This window comes from Podarcis pityusensis, assembly GCF_964106645.2.
Source record: "Podarcis pityusensis genome assembly, chromosome: 5".
NCBI lineage: Eukaryota > Metazoa > Chordata > Lepidosauria > Squamata > Lacertidae > Podarcis > Podarcis pityusensis.
Genome location: NC_138032.1, coordinates 5,822,593 through 5,845,542, shown reverse-complemented (window position 1 = coordinate 5,845,542; position 22,950 = coordinate 5,822,593). Strand labels below are relative to the sequence as shown.

Genomic DNA, 22,950 nt, shown 5'->3' with positions numbered 1-22,950 from the left:
GAAATATTACCTCAGGTTAAGAACTTTGCTTCAGGATGAGAACAGAAATCGTGCAGCGGTGGCGCAGCGGCAGCAGGAGGCCACATTAGCTAAAGTGGTGCTTCAGGTTAAGAACAGACCTCCAGAACGAATTAAGTTCTTAACTCGAGGTACCACTGTATCCCATTTCCTCCCCCCCCCCCCATACGGATTCAATGAAGCTTGCTGATAAACTAGAAACCGCTAAAACACAGGGGGAAATCAATCATTAAAGAACAGTTGGACATTAACAGAAGTGTGTGTATGTGCTTTATTAAAACATTACAATAAAAACATCACCATTCCTTAAAGCCCATTCCTTAAAAAACAGTCAGTTCCCAGATCCTGTAAGAGCAAATAAGTCTTCATCTGCCAGCTGAAAAAGCCAGTGTAATTTCTCTAGGAACTCAGAAGCTTCCCAAAGCCTATAAATTCCTAATCAAAATGGGGACCTGAGCTGCCTACCTGTTTCTCAAGGATTGGAGGTAAATGACGATTGTCCTCAGGCAATACAGGTGTGAGGCAGCCCAATTCCAGAAGTTGCCATGGACAAGCCCATAGAGAGGGCAAATGAAGATTGGCAGTGTTCATGGGAGGATTCCATAGGGCAAAAGCCGGAGCTCTGCTTGGCATGCAGAAGGAGGCCCCGATTCCTGGCATGGGGGGGGGAATGGGGTTGGCATTTACAGCCCAACTCTCCATCAAGGGACTCGGTGTCCCCCAAGTCTGTCAGAGAAACATGAGTGGAGGCAGGAAAGGAACCAGTAGAAATTTTAAAAGGAAGATCTTTAATTTTCTGTTGCAACAGAGTCCCCTTGCAAGGATGTGAGGACCTGAACAAAGGAGCGTAATAACTTTTAAAGGCTTTAGATATTGCCCAGCCCCTTAGCTAAAGGCCACCCAAAAGCATCATACAAGCATCACAGAAAAAGGCGGTCAACAACAGAAATTTGAGAGTGTAGCTTGTCTCCTGTCTGTCAAGATAATATTTGCTGATTGTCTTTCCTTGCTAGTCTGGTCCATTCCTTTGAAATGGTAAATACCTATTTATAGACAGAAGATGCTCTTTCAGTCAGTCTGCTTTGGCTTTAACAAATACTTGCCAGACCTGTTTCGCAGAGGTTTATCTATGAACAGGATTTAAAGGATTTGTGAGTGAAACAACTATTGGGAAAGGTTTTCCAAAATGAGCCTAGATGGCTTTAGGATTGCTCTGTGTACTCAAATGAAGTAATTTTTCTCGGGGATAGCACACACATGGAGAACAAGTGGCCTTCCATATGTTGTTGGACTCCCAATTCCCATCTTCCCTGACCATTAGGCAAGCTGATGGGAATTGGAGCCCAACAACATCAGGCAGACAACAGGTTCCCCACTTCTGCTGCCGGTCTTGGAATAATGTTGGCTTCAACAGGTTTTTTAAGTGGCAAGAGTTGTGAGACTCAATAGCAGAGAATCTGCTCTGCATGCAGAAGGCCTCAGGTACAATCTTGAGGTGACTCTAACCCTGTCCCCAAATTAGTGGGACAACACACACTCAACTTATTGCCTCTGGATGTGATTAGGTGAAAACCCAGTGGGTTCAGAAGACAAATTACACATCATCCAGGTTCTGTACCAAAATTGGGACATGTTCCTCCCCACAGGACCTCCCGAATCAAGATATCTGGCAACAGAGCAGGTGAGTCCAGACCAGAGTCTGCAGTGGCTGACTGACTGATGCCATGCCAGGTCCATGTGGGTAGTGCCAAGCCAGCTAGGACTATAAACACACCTCACACAATGGTGCTCCTGTTCATGCTCTCCCCTGTGCGCCCATTGTGGGAGGCAAAGGACTTCTGGGCTTGAGCTTTATCTGCCAGGAATTAACCCGGAGAGTCCTGCTGCCGTGGCGGATCAAACAGGCGTACCTCCCTTCGCTGAACTCAGTGGCGACGACTCGCAGATCCTGGCTGGGCAGCAATTCGAAGCCTGGCAGCGAGTGAGAGAGAGGCTCTCCATCTTTATACCAGCTGGAAGTGGGAAAAGGCAGGAGTCAGAGGGAGGAGACTAGCTCAGCCCCACAATTTGCATCCTCACCAAAACCACATCTGTTATGTACTGAGTTGAATAGGATCCAAAATGCAGCAGTCTGATTGGTCCGCAGGAGCCACCCAATCCAGCTCCAGGTGGAAGTGAATCCACAGCCTGATTGGCCTACAGGAGAATCCCGGAATTAGCCAATCACGTGGGGCCCATTGTGTAAATAATGTATATAAAGCAGACGTTTTGGGGGAACTTCCATTCCTCGCTGAATAAATGAGCTGAATAAAGAGCATGAAATCCATTCTCGACTCCAAGTATATTTCAACATCCATTTGCTCCTCTGCATTTCACATGCTAGTATGGCAAACTTCCCTACTTCAGGCTAGGGAAATGTGGGATTACCCTCTCATATGTATTCTGTCACCTAACAGCGCCTTGTTTCATTAGGGACTTATCCACATGTGATAATGTTGAGGTCTGGTGCTCACTGCAGTAACTTGTAATTGCGAGTTAAATATTGTCTCCAGTTCTTGCGGGTTGGAGCGAACACTCCACCCTTTAGCTTGTGGCTACTCTCGTTTTCCTACATTGCTGTGTGTTCATCTATGAGCAGGCTAACAGTGTCCTGCTCTGGACCTGCAAAGTGAGTAACCTTGCCTTATATTAACCAATAACTTATTAAACAATAAGACCTTAACACTTGCCATAAGTGACAGCAAGCAAAGACCAGTTAGCTTAGTTCATGGGTAGGCAAACTAAGGCCCGGGGGCCAAATCTGGCCCAATCGCCTTCTAAATTCAGCCCGCGGACGGTCTGGGAATCAGTGTGTTTTTACATGAGTAGAATATGTGCTTTTATTTAAAATGCATCTCTGGGTTATTTGTGGGGCATAGGAATTCGTTCATTTTTCTTCTCCAAAACATAGTCCAGCCCCCCACAAGGTCTGAGGGACAGTGGACCGGCCCTCTGCTGAAAAAGTTTGCTGACCCCTGGGCTTAGTTGGTTAGAGCGTGGTGCTGATAACGCCAAGGTTGCAGGTTCAATCTTCATACGGATTCATGTTCCAGCACTGCAGGGGGTTCGACAAGATGATCCTTGGAGTTCCTTACAAATCTTTGATTCTATGAATCCCATCATAAAGTTTGGCAGGGGTGTGAGAGTACCATCAATTTAAATCAGGGGTGGACAACCCGTGACCCAAGAACCACACGTGGCCGTTGACAAAATTCCATGTGGTCCTTGGCCTAATTCCATGCAAGTGTGGGGGGGAAGGGGATGGCAGAGAGGGGGAAGGGGGTGCCCTGGTCACTTCCTGTCCAGCCTCCTGCACTTTGGGGTTCAGTCCTGGCCACCGCCAGAATGTAGCCCCAGGGGAATGCCGCCCTGGGAACAAAGTGTTATAGGAAAAAACTGCTCTTTTTCCCCTCTGGGGTATCCAAGAGCCTATATAGAGTCCTTAAGTGGGTTCCCTATTGGTGGGAGAAAATAACAGAGGCCAACCAGAGAATGTTGAGAAGCAAAGCGGCTAGTAAGCCTGTTATTAAACTGTTTCAATAGGGTCCCCATTCACCACACACAGGAGGGAGGAGGGAACCCTGAACACTGGCATGCAAGCCCTTATATAGACTTTTGAAATTGCCCACCCTGTAGCTCAAGACCACCACCCCCTTAAACATCATACATACATCACAGAAGGAGGCAGTCTACAGCAGAAATCCTGTCTGCCAGATACCTATTAATGGTCACTGATTGCTTTACCTGGGTAGTCTGGCCATTCTTTTGTGATGGTTAATACTTTTAGTTTTTGAATACAGGTCACAAGCTTACCCTATTCATACACAAATATGCCCTTAAGACAGGATTTGTAAGCAAAAAGACAAAGGGAAGGCTTTCCCCATTTTCTCCCTCCTTCCAGAGAAATATATTGAGGACAATTTGGGAGTCAAAATGGTTTAAACAAAATAAAAAAATTCCTTCCAGTAGCACCTTAGAGACCAACTAAGTTTGTCATTGGTATAAGCTTTTGTGTGCACGCACACTTCTTCAGATACACAAAAGCTCATACCAATAACAAACTTAGTTGGTCTCTAAGGTGCTACTGGAAGGAATTTTTTTATTTTGTTTCGACTACAGCAGACCAACACAGCTACCTACCTGTAATCAAAATGGTTTGGGAGAGTCAAAATGGCTTCAGGATTGCTCTCCTGTACTATTTCAGACACCATGGTTTATATACTTACCGGTATGAATGTGCTTGCCTTGTACATTTATGAACATTTATTTTATATTTGGGACCTTAGAATTCTTATAACAAAAGGTTCCCATGCTTGCTTTAAATGTTTTGGAACATATTTTGGACTGTGCTCTTAGCATGCAGTGAAGGGAGATGTCTCTCCTATATCTTGCCTACAACCCTGCTGCCTACCACTCCAACCTCATGCCCACCATATTGTCCCACTGGCCACAGAGAGAAGTTGGGTTAGAGAGGTGGGCAGGTGGCTGGATTGCTGCAGCCTTTTGGGCAGGGTGGGAGAGAAATCACAGGGTTTCTTACTGTGGCGTTTGCCCCTAGGATGCATCAAGGAAAGAGTTAAAAATGGGTGTTATGTGATTGGCCAGTGAGAATGCAAGGGGGGAGTAAAAGATAGAGTGGGAGGTTTTGAAAAGACAGTTGAGGTTTGGGAGTTGGCAGTTGAGGTTTGGGAGTTGGCAGTTGAGGGTTGAGGGTTGAGGGTTGAGGGTTGTCAGTTGGGAGTTGAGGCTTGGGTTGGAGAAGGAAGAGGGTGGAATACGCAGTGGGTTGGTTGAGTTGTATTGTGAGAGAGTGAGTGGAATTGTTAGGGAGTTAGATAGATAGTTGGGAATAATTCAGTTTGAAGTTGTAGGAACTAAGATTTAAGAAACTGACAAGAGAAAAATAAACCGAAACCATACGCTTATTCCTGCATTTAAAAATAAACTTGATTATTTGTTTATGTTAACAACTGTCTGGACTCCGTGTGTCCCCGTGAGAAGCGGGGTGGTGGCAGCGAAGAAAGCAACCACAGTGGTGGCACAGGGTCAATAGACCGTGAAACGTCCGGGGGCCCTGTGTGATCACCACACTTACTTCTCCAGAGCTCTAAAAGAAACATGCACCGTGCTCAGGTCAGGAGGCAAATATTATTTACCGCACTGGCCAGTGTTGCAGAGTCTGCTTGAGAATACACACAGGGGTTCTCACCTGGCTTGCAAGTGCAGCCTGGAAGAGTTGAGTCCACAGCGAAAGGTGATGACTTTGCCCTTGGAAATGTATCTGGTGTGAACGCGCGACGGACGAACAGGCAGGGAGGAGGCGGTGGTGGCCGCAAGGTGCTCTGTAAGAAAGAGACAGAAACGACTGTTGCTATTTTGGGGTGGGATTCAAATTCAGGTTACGTAATTGAAGCTGATTTGGAGCTCTTGCACAACAAACCGTCACTCCCCCCTTCAAAAAAAACCAGAGAGCCCACTGCAGAGCAAGAGCAGCAAGCAGCTCCCAGTCTCACCAAAGCAGGCATTACAGATCCTGGGGCAGTGCTTCTTCATGAAGGCTCGCCGTCGGTGTGTGCAGAAGCCTTTTTTAGCCCACAGCTGGCACTGCCTCTTCTCATCCACACAGCCTGCAAATTGAGGAGGGGGGAATCACACGTAAAGCAGCTGTGTCTATACCCTGGTTGAAACAGATCTGGCTTCAGGGAGCAGAGGAGGTTTCAAGTTGCAAGGGTAGAGGAGCTGAATTAAAATATATGAAGAAATTCATTTCTGTCAATTCTGGCTTAAATAGCGATCACAGTTTACCATCTCACTACAAATGTTGATTAACTCGCAGTTCTTATTTTTGCACACATTTAAGCTTTGATGAAATCCTTACATTTCATTTTCACTTCCCTTCACTGTTTGAGTTGTTTTTCTCTACACCTGTGTGTATATAACACCTGCCAGCTTAAGATAAGAAAATGAACCTTGCTTGATCAGACCAAAGGCCCATCAAGTCCTCCTGCATCCTGTTCTCACAGTGGCCAACCAGATGTCTCAATGCAAAGAACCTGAGTGCAACCATTCCTGACTCGAGATATCCAGCAACTGGTACTCAGAGGCTCTGACAGTGGAGAGAGAATGTAGCCGTCCTGGATTGGATGAAGTGGACTATGGTCTATAAAACCATAATAAACTTGTTTGGCTGTAAGGTGCCACAATATTTTTTGCTACAGCAGACTAGCATGACTGCTCCTCTGTGGTCATCCAAACTCACAAGTGCCGTCTTTTAGCTCTGGCCCAACAGGAGTTGTAGACATACTATTCAAAGCCTTCTTGCAACCTAGTCCAAAACAGGCCATCAACCTGCCCAGACCAGCTGTAGAGGCATTGCCCCTTCCTGCCTAAACTGGAGCTGAAAGTCAGGCTCAGATTAAGGGCTGAGAGTTATATGGCTTTTAGTAGAAACGTTATAAGGAATTAAGTATAAATAGATTAATAGAGCATTAAAGGAAAAAATAAGGTTAGAATGAGTTAAGATAATTATAGGATAGAAAACAGAGGAAGATGGAAAGGAATTGCTGAAATAATTAACAGAAGTGGAATACAAAAAGGGAGGTGTGAGGAGGTCGTGGAAATAAGTGAATGAAAGATGGGATAATGAAATTGTTTGATTTATTTTATTGTTTTTGTTTTGTTCTGTTAGTTTAATGTATTGTATTGTATTGTCTTTTTAGTGTTTAAATTTTTGGAAAAGTAATAAATATTATTTTTTTTTTAAAAATGAGAGGGATGAAACAAGTTTGCATTTGAGCCTTGAAAAAGGTCAATATGGAGGTCAAATGGCCGAAATATTGGGAAATTTTGGAACAAGACGGAGATAGACTGAAATTGCAGAGTTTTGAAAAACTAAAAAACAAAGTGCGAGACTGGCTTCATTATTATCAGATAATGGAGGCATTTAAATTGGACAGGAAAATTGGCTTCCAGGTGGAAAGATCCAAATTAGAAACAGAATTGTTAGAACCCAAAACTAAGAATTTGTCAAGAATGTATAACTTGCTGCTGAAATGGAATACTCAGGATGAAACGGTAAAATCGGCTATGATTAAATGGGCACAGGACATTGGACATAATATCATGTTTGCTGACTGGGAACAGTTATGGACCACAGGTATGAAATTTACGGCATGTAATGCCTTAAGAGAGAATATTATGAAAATGATATACAGGTGGTACATAACCCCAGTCAAGCTTGCGAAAATCTATCACTTGCCCGATAACAAATGTTGGAAATGTAAAGAAACTGAAGGTACATTTTTTCACCTTTGGTGGACGTGCCCAAAGATTAAGGCTTTCTGGGAAATGATATATAATGAATTAAAAAAGGTATTTAAGTATACCTTCCCCAAGAAACCAGAGGCCTTTCTCCTGGGCATAGTGGGCCAAATGGTGTTAAAAAAGGATAGAACTTTCTTTATGTATGCAACAACAGCAGCAAGAATACTCATAGCAAAGTATTGGAAGACACAAGAACTTCCCACGCTGGAGGAATGGCAGATGAAACTTATGGACTATATGGAATTGGCGGAAATGACTGGCAGAATCCGTGACCAGGGAGAAGAGTCGATGGAGGAAGACTGGAAGAAATTCAAAGACTATCTTCAGAAACACTGTAAAATTAAGGAATGTTAGAGTGATGTTGGATTGAAAATAAGTGGTTTCCAGCTGTACAGGTTAAAGTTAAGGATAGATTAAGATTAAAGATTAAGATTAAAGATGTTTAAAGAAATGGAAATTTGATAATAAAAGGGAAAAATTTAAAGCTATATGACATTAAGAGTAAGGATTAGGTTTAAAAAAAAAAGTTGAAGTTATATATTTTAACATTTTATTAAATTAAAGATTGGGATAAAAAAGTGGAAAAGAAACTGCTGGACAAATAATGTGGATTGGAATACAAAAGAGGGAGGTATGAGGAAGTCCAGAAAATAAGTAAGTTAAAATTGGAAATGGAAAAGAGAGTTTGTTTTTAATTGTTATGTTTTATGTTTTTATTGTTAAGTTTTGTATTGTTTTTTGTGTGTGATGTTTTTCTTTGTTTAAAACCTTAATAAAAAAATTATAAAAAAAAAAAAGAAACAAGTTTGCATTTGGGTAGAAATCGAAACTGGAGTTTGGAGGTGGGCTGGGGAAGTTTGCTAAAAGGATTCTGATAACAGAAACAGCTGCATAAGACTGTGAGCTGGATTGCTGACTCTCTCTGCCTCTGGCCTACAGCTGCCTGCTTGTACAATTTAACAAATCCACTACAGAGCTAATCTAGGAGGGTTATATTATTACCACCAATAACAGCTGTTGTGAATTGTCCCTGTGCTTATCCGACATATTGTATAGTGTACATATTGTGAAACTGGGGGCAGCCCATCCCGTTTCAGCACCCGAGAAAAGGTGAGGCATGAGCAAAGGAGTGACAATCTCCGCACAGTTGCCCCGTAGCAGTGCAGGTGCTCCCAAGCTGAACAGGGAAGTCTACTGGTACCAGATGTTGGAGCTTACTGGTTTGGAACCGCCTGCCAGGTGTGCTCCTCACCGTACAGCCGCTGTATGGCCCAGACGTCATCCTGGCCAATGCGCCACGTCCTACTGTAGGTGGCATTGGGGTGCATGAGGGCGCGGGCATCCCGGGAGTGCCAGAGCCCCAGGGCATGGCCAATCTCGTGAGCTGCTACTTGCACCAGGTCATTCAGCCAGACGCCTGCCAAAGAGAGAAGGCAAGAGAAAAAGAAGAAGAGGACCAGAATTCCTCTGCCACCTTTGCCTGGCATCTCCACAGGCCAGCTCCAAATAAAAGCCCATGCAGAAAGTTATAGGAACCTCTGGAACAACATCCCACCAGTCTCACTCTCTTCTGAGAGGGATGGAGAACCTTTAGGCTTCCAAATGTGTTTATTGGAAGGCATTAATATACCACTTAATATTTCAAAATAGTGGTGTTGTTAGGCTCCAGCCCTCAACCCTCCCCTCAACAGATCTGCATGGGGTCAGCGGGTGGGCTGCGTATCTGAGTGTCTGTGCAAGTGCCAGTGGCCACATTCACTGCTGGATGCAGCCCCTGTAGAGTTGACATGGGGTGAATGTGTCCCCTGCTTTGTACAGTAAGGTGCATTCAAGCCACACTAAAGTCAAGTGTTTCTACATACAGAGACTCCTTCCGTTCAGGTAAGTCAGAGGCAATATCACAGTTCAGACAGGCAAAGACATTTGAGACAGTTGCAGAGTTGTGGTCTGCAGAGAGGGGGCGTGGCCTCCTCTCCAAGGGCCAGCTAGAGAGGCCCGGGGGCCACATTTGGTTCCCCACCCCATAGCAAAAACCATCCACTCTCCTGCCCTCACCAAAACGTGTAGGCGCTACTTTGTGCACAGTACCTTGCTTCCAGCTGAAGCGGGAGCGTCCCAGAATCCAAAATTCATGATTGTCGAAGTGGATCTCGCCGCGGGGAGGGAGGAAGGCATGGGCCAGCTCCCCATTGAGCCCATCGAAGCAAGGGTGCAGCGGGGAGAACCAGCAGTCGGTGTGGTTGAACGTGTAGAAACCTGCTTGACAGCAGCCAAGACGTCAGAGGGATTGGTTATTGCCAGCATTTGCTCCCATAACACAGTGCACAAAGTTTCCATCATATATCCCAACAATCCAGCAAGGTAAGATAAGGAGAGAGAGAGAGAAAGAAAGAGAAAGAGAGAGAGAGAGAGAGAGAGAGAGAGAGAGAGAGAGAGAACCTGGCAGAGGATTTGCCAACCTGGTGTGTTCTGAACAGCAGCTCCCAGCAGTCCTAGGCCAATCTAATGTTGTTGTTGTTAAGTCGTTTAGTCGTGTCCGGCTCTTCGTGACCCCATGGACCATAGCACACCAGGCACTCCTGTCTTCCACTGCCTCCCACAGTTTGGTCAAACTCATGCTGGTAGCTTCAAGAACACTGTCCCACCATCTTGCCCTCTGTCGTCCCCTTCTCCTTGTGCCCTCCATCTTTCCCAACATCAGGGTCTTTTCCAGGGAGTCTTCTCTTCTCATGAAGTGGCCAAAGTCTTGGAGCCTCAGCTTCAGGATCTGTCCTTCCAGTGAGACTCAGGGCTGATTTCCTTAAGAATGGATGCATTTGATCTTCTTGCAGTCCATGGGACTCTCAAGAGTCTCCTCCAGCACCATAATTCAAAAGCATCGATTCTTTGGCGATCAGCCTTCTTTATGGTCCAGCTCTCACTTCCATACATCACTACTGGGAAAACCATAGCTTTAACTATACGGACCTTTGTTGGCAAGGTGATGTCTCTGCTTTTTAAGATGCTGTCTAGGTTTGTCATTGCTTTTCTCCCAAGAAGCAGGCGTCTTTTAATTTTGTGGCTGTTGTCACCATCTGCAGTGATCAGGCCAATCTAATACCATCTAGTAAACTGTGGAGGTGAGGACTCGAACCCATAGATTCAAGTTACAAGAAAGGAGATTCCAACTAAACATGAAGTAAGCCAGAAAACAGCTTATCTCCTGAGTTTACGCCAATAAAACTCAGAAACGAGAGGAGTTAGGAGTCCAACGTTGCTTACTGCAAAGCAATAGGTTACAATGGGATAGCTCTGCTAAGGTTGCAGTCCCTCCCAGTGGTTCGGGCAGTGGTATTTATAAAGTTTCAAAGAAAGCATTTCAATTTCCACCAATTATATACATCATTACCTCATTTAAGTTGTTAGGCTAATCATATGCATAAGCATTGGCTGTTTCTGCTGACTAAGCTCTGATTCCCACAGTGTTCTGCTATGACCCTGCATGAATACATTGTGTTAGTGTGCATGTTGAGAACCTGTGTTACGTGTAGCTATTTGCATCATTTAGCAACGTATGTTCTAGATTTATGCTGTATCTTTGTGATTTACATATTAGCTGTATTTCTGCCCCAATTGGGGGGGGGGGGGCAAATTGCAGAATCAGCAGTTTCTTAAAGTGACAGGCTACCATAACTTCTCTATCAGAAGCATACTCAAGGATTTACAGGGATACACGTTATTGCATTGATTGTGGCCCTTTGGGCCACTGCCACAAACACAGAATTTGTAGAGTTGGAAGGGACCACAAGAGCATTGCAGGAGGTTGGACTACATGATTCTCCCACAGCCCACTGCCAAATCTCTGCTCATCAGCAGGGAGCCCTTGGTGGAAGAGACCGAATTTGCGCAGTCAGTCAGATTTTGCTTGGACTTGAGTTAGTTGTGAGTCTGCGATTGGTATCGTGGAATCCAACAGGTGGTGTTCAACTAACTTTTACTCAGAGTAGACCCACTGAAATTAACAACCCTGGCTAAGTTTGAGGCATTATTTCCAATGAGTCTATTCGGAGTAAAATGTAGTTGATTACCACCCAAGATGTGTGAACATCTGAAGAGGACTTGGCCGACTTCTGTAACTTTTTCCTTTTCCTTCATGCCGAAATCCTATCCATTTGATATAAGCTTTAACAGGTATTGTGTCATGTCTTCCGACATCTGCATTGTAAACTGCATTGCAATGCATTTGGTGTGGGAAGTCTTCTCTCTGGTCCAGCAGAAGTTCGTTTAACTGTCACTTGGGGCCTTAACTGACAGCTGGTGTCAGAATTCTCATTATGAATAACAAGGTTTGAAGGGACTCATATTTCAGTTGGTGGGTTCAGTTGGTGGGAATTTTCAGTTAGACAGTGTGATTGGCTGGAGCTGGACTAAGAGGGGCCAGAAGAATGGTATATATAGCCAGGAGCTGGGGAGAAAGGAGTTAGTTAGCTGGAGTCAGCCAGAAGAAAACAGCAGAGAATCAAAGGAAGCAGAGGAAGACCTGAGAGGCAGGTGGAGTGCCTTAGTGGCAGAAGACTTAGAATCATAGAATTGTACAGTGAGACAGGGGTTCTCCAAGGTCCATCTAGTCCAACCCCTTTCAGTGCAGGAATCTTTTGCCTAATGTGGGGCTCAAACTCAGGACCCTGAGATTAAGAGTCTCGTGTTCTGCCAGATGAGCTATGGAGCTGCGTCACGAGACAGAGGCTGAAGAGACGGTGGAGGAACCCGTCTGCAGCACTTGAGGGGAGGCGTGAGAAGCAGCGTGGGACGTCAGCCTCTGGTGACTGGTAGGAAGAGGACCAGAGGGAAGACTTCCAGGGCAGGGCAGCAAGGCAAACCTGAGCTTCAGTACAGGCCAGTAAACACTTGGGAAAGGAGCTTTCCAGTGGAGGGCTCCGTTATCCCACTGGTGAGGTTTAACCAGGGGGTGGAGATAATAAAGCGGTAATTTGGCTAAAGGGTTTTTAATAGGGGGGGATGAACTGCTTCCTTCAAGCTGTCCTGGGACAATAAGTAATTGCCATTTCAAGTGACAGTAACAAGTTTTTACGATTACGATATCTTTATTGTCATTGTCCCTTGCGGAACAATGAAATTGAAAAACTACATAAAACTACCACAAAACTACATAAAACTACATAAAAACTACATAAAACATTCAAAAACCCCTAAAAACTCTAAAACCCCATTTTAAAATACACTATACTACAGAGACCCCTTATGCTGCATTTAGAACCAGAATTGCATTTGCGTAGAAACTGTTTCTCAGGCGGCTAGTCCTGGCCTTTATAACCCTATACCTTATTGGGTTGACTCATCCAAAGAGCCAGTGCTATTTTAAAGGGACCAGATAAGCTTGGGCACAGAATAATCTTGTAATAAATAAATGCAAGTATTTCATTTATTCAATTTATTTATTCGAATACCTTTGTTAAATATTGTATCTGTACCTGACTGGTTTAATATTACTCCTGTACCTCACAGCTGCCAGGTTACTGGGGGAATAAGTTAAACTGAACGGTGGTGGCAGAAGCAGTATAAGAGAACCACAGAGGTAGGTGTTAGGTTTTGTTTTTGTGGGGTAAGAAAATGCCGTGCTTCCCTGTTCTGCAGACCAGGAGCCAAGCAAATATGAGACATTCAGAAATCTCCTTTTATTGAAGATTTCTGGACTGAATGTTTGCCCACACAAAAACAATTCCATTCCACCTGGCAAGCTAGCAAGTCAGGCAGAAAAGCCATCTCCTTGAGATTATTTATTTTCTGTGTGCTGGAACTTTTTCTGGAGGAGCGTTCAGTCCTGTGATTCCCCCACCACCAGCAGCAAATTGAAGTGGTACAGGCCAGAATCAGGTTTCCCTGCCTCACTGAGAACTAAGCCATAATTTACGGGGGTCTCTGGAAGAAATTGTAGAACTATAGAATCGGAATGCAGGGAGAGAGAGAAGAAAGCAGCAGAAAGAACAAAAATGGTGCTTTCATTTTAAAGGTCTTATATCCGTTAACACCAGAGCCTTTTCTCCTTTGCATTTTGAGGCTCTGAAGAAGGGTCTAACAAAACGTGGGGTGTATGTGTGTTGTGAATAAATTTCTCCAGCCTCCCTACTAGTGATTGGCAAAAGTGCAAGAAGCCGAGTCTAAATGAATACAGACATGGTCTTTATCTTAGAGTAGGGGGTGTTCCAACATGGTGCCTGCAGAGGCCATTCCTGATGCCCTCAGGGGTTCCTCTCCCCTGCTGAAATTAGGATTATTTTGTTTATTTATTAAATTTACACATCGCCCTTCATCAACCACCCCTTAGGGCGGCTCACAGAATTGAAAGAAGCATTGTATTGTAGTCAAGAGAATAGGTTCTGAGCCCCTGTCCTATGATCCGGGTGCCCTGATGCAGGAGAAAATATCTGAGAAAAGGTGTGAATCCCACAATCATAGATGAGACAAAGATGTAGCATCACCAGACTCTAAACCAGGGGTAGCCAACGTTATGTATCAGACTCCCATCCGCTTCAGCCAGCATGACCAGTGGCCAGTGGCCATGGGAATGGTTGCCCACAACATCTGGAAGGCAACATGTTGGCAACCTCTACAAACCATTTCCTTGAACCAAAGCAGGGCTAGGAATCCCCAACTTATTTTATGTTGGATATTTGTCGCTTACCAAATCTCCCTTCAGAAACACAAGACACAAGTCGTTCTCCTACAGCCCCTCTGTTTAAGTAACAATCACCCATTTAGACCAACATTTTCTCTTGTTCTCCCCCACACTCCTGCATCCAGGCGAAATAAATCCCACTCCTGCTGCCTCTCTCCATGTGTCTTCCATTCCCTCTGCTGCCTTTTTCATCTCTGCTGAGCTCCTTTGAACTTTCTCCAACTAGCCCAGATGTAATAAATCTGCCAGGGGAAGTCTCTCTTCCGCTCTTTGGGTTACGCCAGAAGCAGTTTGGAAGAGATGTTAAAACAGTAGCAGAAGGGAGGGGAAGGAGGTAGAGAAGCACCAGGGGTGGACTTTGGTCTTTCAAATTTCAGCAGTGCCCTGTGCAAGGTCAAAATTTGGTTGTGTCCCGTCCCGTCCCCCCCACCTCTAGCCTTCCATTCTGCACACGCCTTGTGTCATAGTTGCAAGGCCCTGTGGCACTTCCCTCAACTCTACGCCCAGGGCAGGGGAACCAGTTGTGCTGAGCTAAATCCACGTCTGGGAGCACAAGGCATCTGGGCACCATCACAGGCACTTTCTAATATTTCCAGGGAAGTCCCAACCTTGAGCGTTTTCACATGTGGAATAAAAATCAAAATGGCACCACTACAGTCACATATGTGATATGCAGAAATAGATCTTGGAGACAAGAAGATCGCAACCCCTTCTAAGATATACCTGCCCTATCAAAGGCAGTAAGGCTCTGAATGCTAGTTGCTATTGCCCATGGGTCCTGCCTGGGGGCTTCACATAGGCATCAGCCCTGATAGCTCACTTGGTTAGAGTATGGTGTCGATAATGCCAAGGTTGCAGGTTCGATCCATGTAGGGGACAGCTGCATATTCCTGCATTACCAGGGGTTGGACTAGATGATCCTCAGGGTCCCCCCTCCAACTCTACAGTTCTGTGATTTCTATTCCGCCACTGCAAGAGCAGGGATGCTGAACTAGATGGGCCTTTGTCTTGATGCAGCAGCTGGGAGCGCCTGAGGTTCTTACCTGCTCCTCAAAACTGTTTCTAGAAGCAACAGCTTCACTTGCCACTTGGAATATGAAAAGCGACTAGGAAACTGCTCTCTACAGTGACAGAGGAGCTGGTGGGAAAATGACTGACAGTAAGGGAATGGGGTGATGGGCAGAATTAGGGCAGTGGCCCCTCCAGACTGGTGTGCAATGGCAGGTGCCTTGGGCAACATATTCCTGACACAGTAATATTGCATTAGGGATGGGTTCATTATACAGCTCCTACCTATAGTGATGTCTGCCAGCTGGGTAGGGGCCAAGCGCCGGAAGCTGAGGGGAGAAACATCGCTCCACATGCGAAAGGCGCTCGCTATGGCTCGCTCGGTGTCCACCTTGTTGAGGGTGCTGGGGAACTGTACAATCCTGCAGCCAGAAAGAGGTAGAGAGAGCAAGCCAGGGGAAAAGCATAACCAGGAACATTATGAGCAGCAGAAGACTGGGGTGATTTCAAACTCTTGTGCTGGCAGGTTCTTCCACCAGGGGGTGCTGTAGGGAGGATACAATCCTCAAATGGTCAGTCTAGCCAGTATTTTTTGGGTGATGCTACTCACGTCTCTTTCTCTCTCTTTCGTGGTGGCAACCTCAGCACTTTCATTGAAATATGAATACTGTCACGTTACCACCACCCCACGCGCAAAAAACCACCAGGTCTAGCCATGCATACCAGTGGCAAAATCCACAGGGAGGGTGCCAGTACCAAGAAGGCCTTCTGTCTGGTTCCCTGTAACCTCGCTTTTCAGAGTGAGGGAACCACCAGAAGGCCCTTGGAGGTGGACTTCAGTGTCTGGGTTGAACAACTGGAGTGGAGATACTCCTTCAGGTATACTGGGCTGAGGCCATTTAGGGCTTTAAAGGTCAGCACCAATACTTTTGAATTATGCTCAAAAACACACTAGGAGCCATTGAAATCCTTTAGGACCGGTGTTATATGGTCCCAGCAGCCACTCCTAGTCAACAGTCTAGCTGCCGCGTTCTGGATTAGTTGTAGCTTCCGAGTCACCTTCAAAGCTAGCCCCATGTAGAGCGCATTGCAGTAGTCCAAGCGGGACATAACCAGAGCATGCACCACTCTGGCAAGACAGTCTGCGGGCAAGTAGGGTCTTCCCTGCGTACCAGATGGAGCTGGTAGACAGCCGCCCTGGACACAGAATTAACCTGCGCCTCTATGGACAGCTGTGAGTGCAAAATGACTCCCAGGCTGCACACCTGGTCCTTCAGGAACACAGTTACCCCATTCAGGACCAGGGAGTCCCCCACACCTGCCCACCCCCTGTCCCCCCAAAAAAAACAATACTTTGGTCTTGCCAGGATTCAACCTCAATCTGTTAGCCGCCATCCATCCTCCAACCACCTCCAGACACTCACACAGGACCTTCACTGCCCTCACTGGTTCTGATTTAAAAGAGAGGTAGAACTGGGTATCATCCGCATACTGATGAACACCCAGCCCAAACCCCCTGATGATCTCTCCCAGCAGCTTCATAGATGTTAAAAAGCATGGAGGAGAGGATGGAGCTCTGAGGCACCCCACAAGTGAACACCCAGGGGTCTGAACACTCATCCCCCAACACCACTTTCTGGACATAGCCCAGGAGGAAGGAGCAGAACCACTGTATAACAGTGCCCCCAGCTCCCAACTCCTCTGGACGGTCCAGAAGTATGTCATGGTCGATGGTATCAAAGGCCGCTGAGAGATCCAGCAGAACTAGGAAAGCTTTCACCTTGGTCCCTGGCCCACCAGAGATCATCAACCAGTGCAACCAAGGCAGTTTCAGTCACATGATGAGGCCTGAATCCCGACTGGAAGAGATCCAAGTGGTCTGCATCCTCCAAGTGTGTCTGAATTTGTTCAGCAACCATCCACTCAATCACCTTGCCCAAGAATGGAAGATTTAAGACTGGGCAATAGTTGGCCATATTGGCTGGGTGCAGCTTCTTTAAGCAGGTTTGGGAAGACTCCCTCACAGAGGGAGGCATTTGCCACCACACGGAGCCCATCGCCCAGCCCTTCCTGGCTCACTTTTTTTTCCGTACTCTGGCACAAAAAAAGTCCACTTTTAAAAAATTGAATTTTTGCAGTTAGGAAAGTGATGGAGAAATGGAATAAAAGAGGTGAAATAGTTTGATGATAAGATGTATAACTGCTGCAAAAGCAAATCACAACAAATGTTCATTGTCATTTAACTTCCCTGAAAACCAATCAGAACAAATGCTTAGCGGACATTAAACCCCCATGGAAGCTTTGCACAAGCAAATCAGGGTGAATGCTCAAAAAACAGATTGTCTGGAGGACCTTACATGAGGTAACATGCACACCCACCGGGAGGTAGTCCAGTTGTCAAGCAGAGATGGAAAGCATCAAATCTAGTAGTACAGAGCAACACGACAGCTCCCAAAAAAAAAATTCTTATAACAATAAGTTGCCCTGTGACACTGTATTTAGTAAGCCTGCAATAACCAGGCTATTGGTTCCCCACCCCAAATAAACATGCTTACTTGTAGGTCAGATTCACGTGGTCCCATTTGTAGCCTAGAGGGTTGATTGCATAGCGCCTCCTTCTGGTCAAGCCTTTGTTGGGTTGCCAAGTAGCAGAAGCCACAACAGATTGGGCTGCTTCGTCCCCCTGCAAAAAAGCAAGGGCAGGGGAGGCCATTCAGCAAATATTTTGAGCCATTCCAGCTGAAAGCCCCATTCTAGTCTTAAACTTGGAGGATCCCATGTTCTCCCCCCCCCCCACTCTCTCACACACATGCCACTCCCCTTAACCTCAAGCTATGCAAATGCTAGTCTTCCTGGCTGGCTGCCATGTGGAGAAATTCCTCACCCACCTTTTGGGAGCCTCCAGCGAATTGAGGCTGTCAAGGAAAAGGGGTTTGTGAGAAGCTACCAGGGAGAGGGGCAGGGAGGTGTGCGTGGAAGAAGGAATTCAAAGCTGCAGCCCTGTGCACACTCACCTGGGAGTAAGCCTCACGGAACTCAGTGAGACTTCCTTCTGAGTCGCAGGCATGCCTAGGATTGCCCTGCAAAGGTCTTACCTTTGACCAGTCCCCTTTGCAACCTCTCCTCCCTCCACCATGAACTTGAACGGAACTGGTATTGTTTAATTTGCATCCCCTTTCCAGGGACAAATGTTTCCTCTCTGTAGAAAGCTGCTCCCATCTAACAGCGAAGAGACCCCCCCTCTAAATTCCTCCCCCCCCTCAATTCCTGTCAACCACATTCCATCAGCTTCCCTTGCCAAGCACAGCCCCCCCAACTCACCTCTGCCTCCACATCTTGCAGAATCCAAGGAGCTGCAGGCAGCAGAACGAATACAACTGCTGCTCCAGCGGCTACTGCTGCTGCCCAGCCCCACTTTGACATTTTGGGGCACACAGGGGGCCTCGGAGCTGAAGGAAGTCCAGGACTCTGCATGGAGGCCACTCCTGCCAACGTCCTGGGCCTCTAGGATTCGCCCATCGCTGCCGCCTACCCCATGAAGATGTGCAGCCTTGCAAAAAGGAGCCCCGCTGCTGCCGCAAGACGGCCAGCCCCCAGCCTCGCCAGATTGGATCCATCTGTCCAAAATACACAGGAACAAAAGCAGGCGCCTGCTGGAACTTCCAGATGCAGACTCCCATCTCTTCCCTACGATCCAGAGAACCGCCAACATCCCAGTTCCTCGGCACCGCAACCACAAGGCGCAACGAATGTATGAAATTACACAGGAAGTTGCCACCCAGCCCAGGAGTGTTTGCTCGGACCGGCGATGGCTCTCTGTGGTTGCGGACGGGGAATCTTTGCCAGCCCTCCCTTGAGATGTTGGGGGTTGACCCTGGGGCCTTCTGCATGCCAAGCAGATGCTCAACCACCAGGCTGGGGCCACCCCGCAGTTTGCCACAGCCGGTGTGGTGACAGCCACTGATGTATTTTTTCTTTCCTTGATAGATGCAGGCAAATTCAGAGAGGATGAGCCTACCCGCAAAAGCCATTTGGAACCTCTGCAGCAGACAAGGTACTTTTGAATACCAGTTGTCAGGAACAAAAGAACAGAAAGCTGTTGGCTGTATTAGCTGAGCTTGCGAGATTCATCATGTGGCAGGTTGCAGAACTTGACGAACCTTCTGGTGGACCAAGCATAGAGCTCTTTATTGCCTCCCTACAGCCTTAAAGCTGCCAGCCTTTCTCATCTGTTGCTGCAATATTTTTGGTGCTGAAACACAGGAAGAGGGATAAAGAGGAGAGGGCTGTACAGCAAGGTCAGAAAGGGGGAAAGGATTTATTATATTTTGACTATTTTGTTGGAAGCTGCCCAAAGTAGCTGGGGAAACCCAGCCATATGGGCAGAGTATAAATAAAAAATTACTACTACTACTACTACTACTACTACTACTACTACTACGGCAGCTTTGGAAGGGTGAAGGTGCAAGAGGGCTGGAACAGGAGCACCACAAACAAAAGTGTTTGCAAAAAAGCAGAACATTCAATATGCAAAACTGATGTAGCTGTAACTCAGCTTACAGCCTTAATTCTGTTTCGCTTCTGAATTAAGTGTTTTGGTCACCATCCTTCATGCAAAGAGTACATCTTACCCCACCCTCCCAGGCATGAGAAGCATCTTGTCCTGCAGCCCTGGTGATGCCCTCCTTAATCTTACCTGCTGCTGTTTCTGTCTGAAGGGAAAGGGAGAATCTGGCATGGCCTATCCACGCATCCATGTTGCCAGGCCTTCACCACTGGCAGTGCTCCAACTGTCACAAGACTCTCCAGACGTAGGTCTGGGGCTAAACCAAATGGAGTTACTGTTGGAAGACCCAGCAGTAGAGATTCAAGCATGCCAAAGAAAACATTTGAAGGGGAGGGAGAAGCAACTGTTAGCAGTTAGCAAGTATCGACGCTGCTGCAATCAGGACAGAAGGGGGCGCTGTCCTCCAGCAAACCTCAGTGGCGTGGAAGGAAAGGATTGTAGAGCTTAGTGTTAAGCTTGCAGAAGATCTCAATTGCATTGCAAGGCACCTCTAGGCAGGACTGGCAAGATTCCCAACTGAAAACCCAGAAAGCCGCACTGCCAGTCAGTGTTGACGACACTGACAGATGGATGAATTCCCTGGTACAATACAGGATAGCGTCCCATGTTCACATTTTTGGCCTGTGCAAGCACTTGCCACATGTAGGGCCTCAGGGCCTCTGTGTGGGCTGCAGTTGCAAGCAGAGTACCCAGCCAGCAGCTTTTGGAGAGTGCAGCATATTGTTGGTGCAGCCCCTCTTGCTCAGCAAAGGCCTGCCGTTTCCTACTCCGAATTTGCACACTGCCTCTTACTGTCCCAGAATAGCTGCCCAGGCCAGAATCAACACTACAGACAAGCGAAGACTTGTGCTGCTTTGGCCTGCATGCAAAACTCTGGTTGAAATCTGCACTGAGATGGGGAGGGCATTATTTGCTATTTTTTCAAGCTCCTCTCGTTTCCTGCACTGTTTTAACCCCACCTCCTCTTCTTCCAGGCTCCTCTGTGACTGAGAACTCATCATGGTGGAGTTAGGACCAGAGCTAAAATATAGGAGCCATGGAGGAGCTGTGATAAATTGACATGTTTTGTTTTGCTTTTTAAGGAAGGAAGGAAGGAAAGAGTCCCATCTCCATCTGGTGCACCAGCCCTGCCAAATTTAAAGTTCCAAGTTTGCAAAAGTGCCTAAAAGTTGTTCTCTCACTCACGAGTAGCAGGAGATCTTGCTAGTGATACTGATGCTGAGCCATGGCAGGAACTTCCCAAAAAGGACCTTCCCAAAAGCTCAACAACTTTTGTGTCTGGATTTTCACTTCTTGAAATAATGAGAACCCTACATTAACTTTCTGGTGCTGAATATTAAAAACAGGTTTTTGATGGATGAAATTAGCCTGTTACTAGTTTGGCACTTAAGAAAGTTACTAAGGGTTCACTGCAAGCAGGGGACCGAGTCTGAAGTGGTTAGTTGTACTTGTTCAACTTCTTTCTGATGCTAACAGCTAATCAACATGGAAGTGTAAATAAAGCCACTTGAGCCTGGAAGTGAGATTGCCAGAGTTTGTTGGTGAGGAAGTCATTGGATTCCATTTTTATTTAATTTATATATCCTGCCTTTCCTGGAAGGAACTCAAGCCAAAATACATCAATATACTCCCCTACCCTTTTATACTTACGGTCACTAGATTGGGCTAGTTACTCTTAGTCTAACTTAGCCTATGTCAGCCTGTGAGCTTCATGGAAGTGTGGGGAGTTGAATTTGGGTCTCCTGGCATAAGGCTCTATAATAGCCACTGTGAGCCTGATCTCTTGTCCTTCCATTGCTATCTGGCAGGAAATTTGGAAAAATAACCAGCTCCATCTGCCCCAAGGTGTCTAGCACCTTCCCACTTCCTCACCAACGGTATCAACTGTGACACAGGCTCTGAATGACACCTGTCTCTTTTTGACCACTCAAACCAGTGTGCGAAAAAAAGCCCTTTAAATTTGAGTTGTTGCCTTATTCCCTACTCCTCACATCAGGGTCTGTTGATTCCCTCCCTACTACTGGGGTTCATCATCTGCCCTCAACCATCAGAACATGCCCATCTACATTATAATGCTTGTGAAGCCAGTTTTTATTAGGTCACGATAGGTAGCTTTCAGCCACAACACTCCTTAAAAAAAAACCCTGCCTTATCCCTTTGCCGCCTTCCCTTCCTTCTATTATTCATAAAACATCTTGTACTTTGGCTACTGGGATCTGCAGTGTGTGTTTGCCAAAATCTGGGAATCTAATGATCTCCCATATGTCTAAGCCACTTGGGTTTGTATAGGAGCGTAAGATTGCAGGTGTAAAAAAACAGTAAATGCTGTGATCTCTGGGAAAGCCAGGGATTTGGCTGGGAAATGCAGGGTGCATTGTCTCAGGATTTTAGTATTTCCTAGGGCTCCCCTGTATTCCTTCCTATCTGGGTGAGCTAGGAGTTGAGAGGGAAGTAGAGGCAGCTATTACTAGGTGGTAAAGACACAACTGGCCTACTCTCTGAGGCAGCTGTGCAATGAAAGATAAGGAGGCTCTAGTCTACTGAGCTTTCCACTTCCACTGCAATCCGCAAGCTGTCTGGACATTCATCCGGTACCTCTGACAACTAGCCAAAGGCAGCTATAGATTGTAGCCTGCTAGGCATTTGACAGGGTAAGCCAGGCTGCAAAATCAAGTGGCTTATGACCGCCCCCCATAAACAGGCTGATGCATTCAGTGAGATGAATCACATTGTTTCTGTCCACTCTACCTGGCCCTGACCTGATACCCTGGATGATTATTCCCCTGTAATCTGCCAATCACCTAAAATATGTCATATACCTTTCAGGCTAGATTCGCCGTGAGAGACTAAGAGAAGCATGTGCAGCCACCCACTGCTCAAACCGTGCTGGCAGGCTTCACAGAGAATAAATCCCCCTGGTGGTGAAGTTCCTTCACAGCAGCAAGATAACATTTTCAATTGGAGCCTTCTATGACGCTGCAGAATCCAGAATCCATTCATGACAGCAACATAAGGAACACCTCCACGCCACAGCCTAATGTGTAGAGTGATAGCATCCACTTTCTGGCTTGCCTGGAAAAGCAGGGGAGGTGGACTGGCTCAGTGAACTGCCACTAAACCCAAAAATACTAATAGGAAGGTTGAGCTGGTAAAGCACTAAAGCAGCTACATCAGAGCCCAAAGGGCACCAGGTTGGAGATGGCTGCCCTATAGCAAAGTTATATGAAGAGTACCCTTTTCCAAGTGCAAAGTGAGCTTTGACTAAAAATCCTCTTCAAGGTTTCGTTTTTTGCAGGGTCCAGGACTGCGATGTGGCACA

The 22,950-nt window shown here is 46.3% G+C and overlaps 1 protein-coding gene across 4 annotated transcripts; it reads right to left on the bottom strand.

Annotated features, from left to right (window-relative positions):
- Nucleotides 1-258: 258 nt before the first annotated feature.
- Nucleotides 259-21,974, bottom strand: LOC308478437 (matrix metalloproteinase-23-like). 4 transcript variants are annotated; one of them, XM_081008213.1, is made up of 9 exons: nt 18,386-21,974; nt 17,620-17,747; nt 15,350-15,486; nt 9,469-9,636; nt 8,633-8,797; nt 5,571-5,684; nt 5,267-5,399; nt 1,793-2,030; nt 259-1,145 (listed from the first exon to the last, which is right to left on the bottom strand). In XM_081008213.1, the coding sequence occupies exons 1-8, from the start codon at nt 18,536-18,538 to the stop codon at nt 1,814-1,816; spliced, it is 1,215 nt and encodes a 404-aa protein (XP_080864339.1). In that variant the 5' UTR covers nt 18,539-21,974; the 3' UTR covers nt 259-1,145; nt 1,793-1,813. The 4 variants fall into 4 exon arrangements, with proteins under 4 accessions (XP_080864339.1, XP_080864340.1, XP_080864338.1 ...); XM_081008214.1 differs by having other exon boundaries at nt 259-1,061; XM_081008212.1 differs by having other exon boundaries at nt 259-2,030; nt 18,386-19,316; nt 19,761-21,974.
- Between the last annotated feature and the right edge of the window lie 976 nt (nt 21,975-22,950).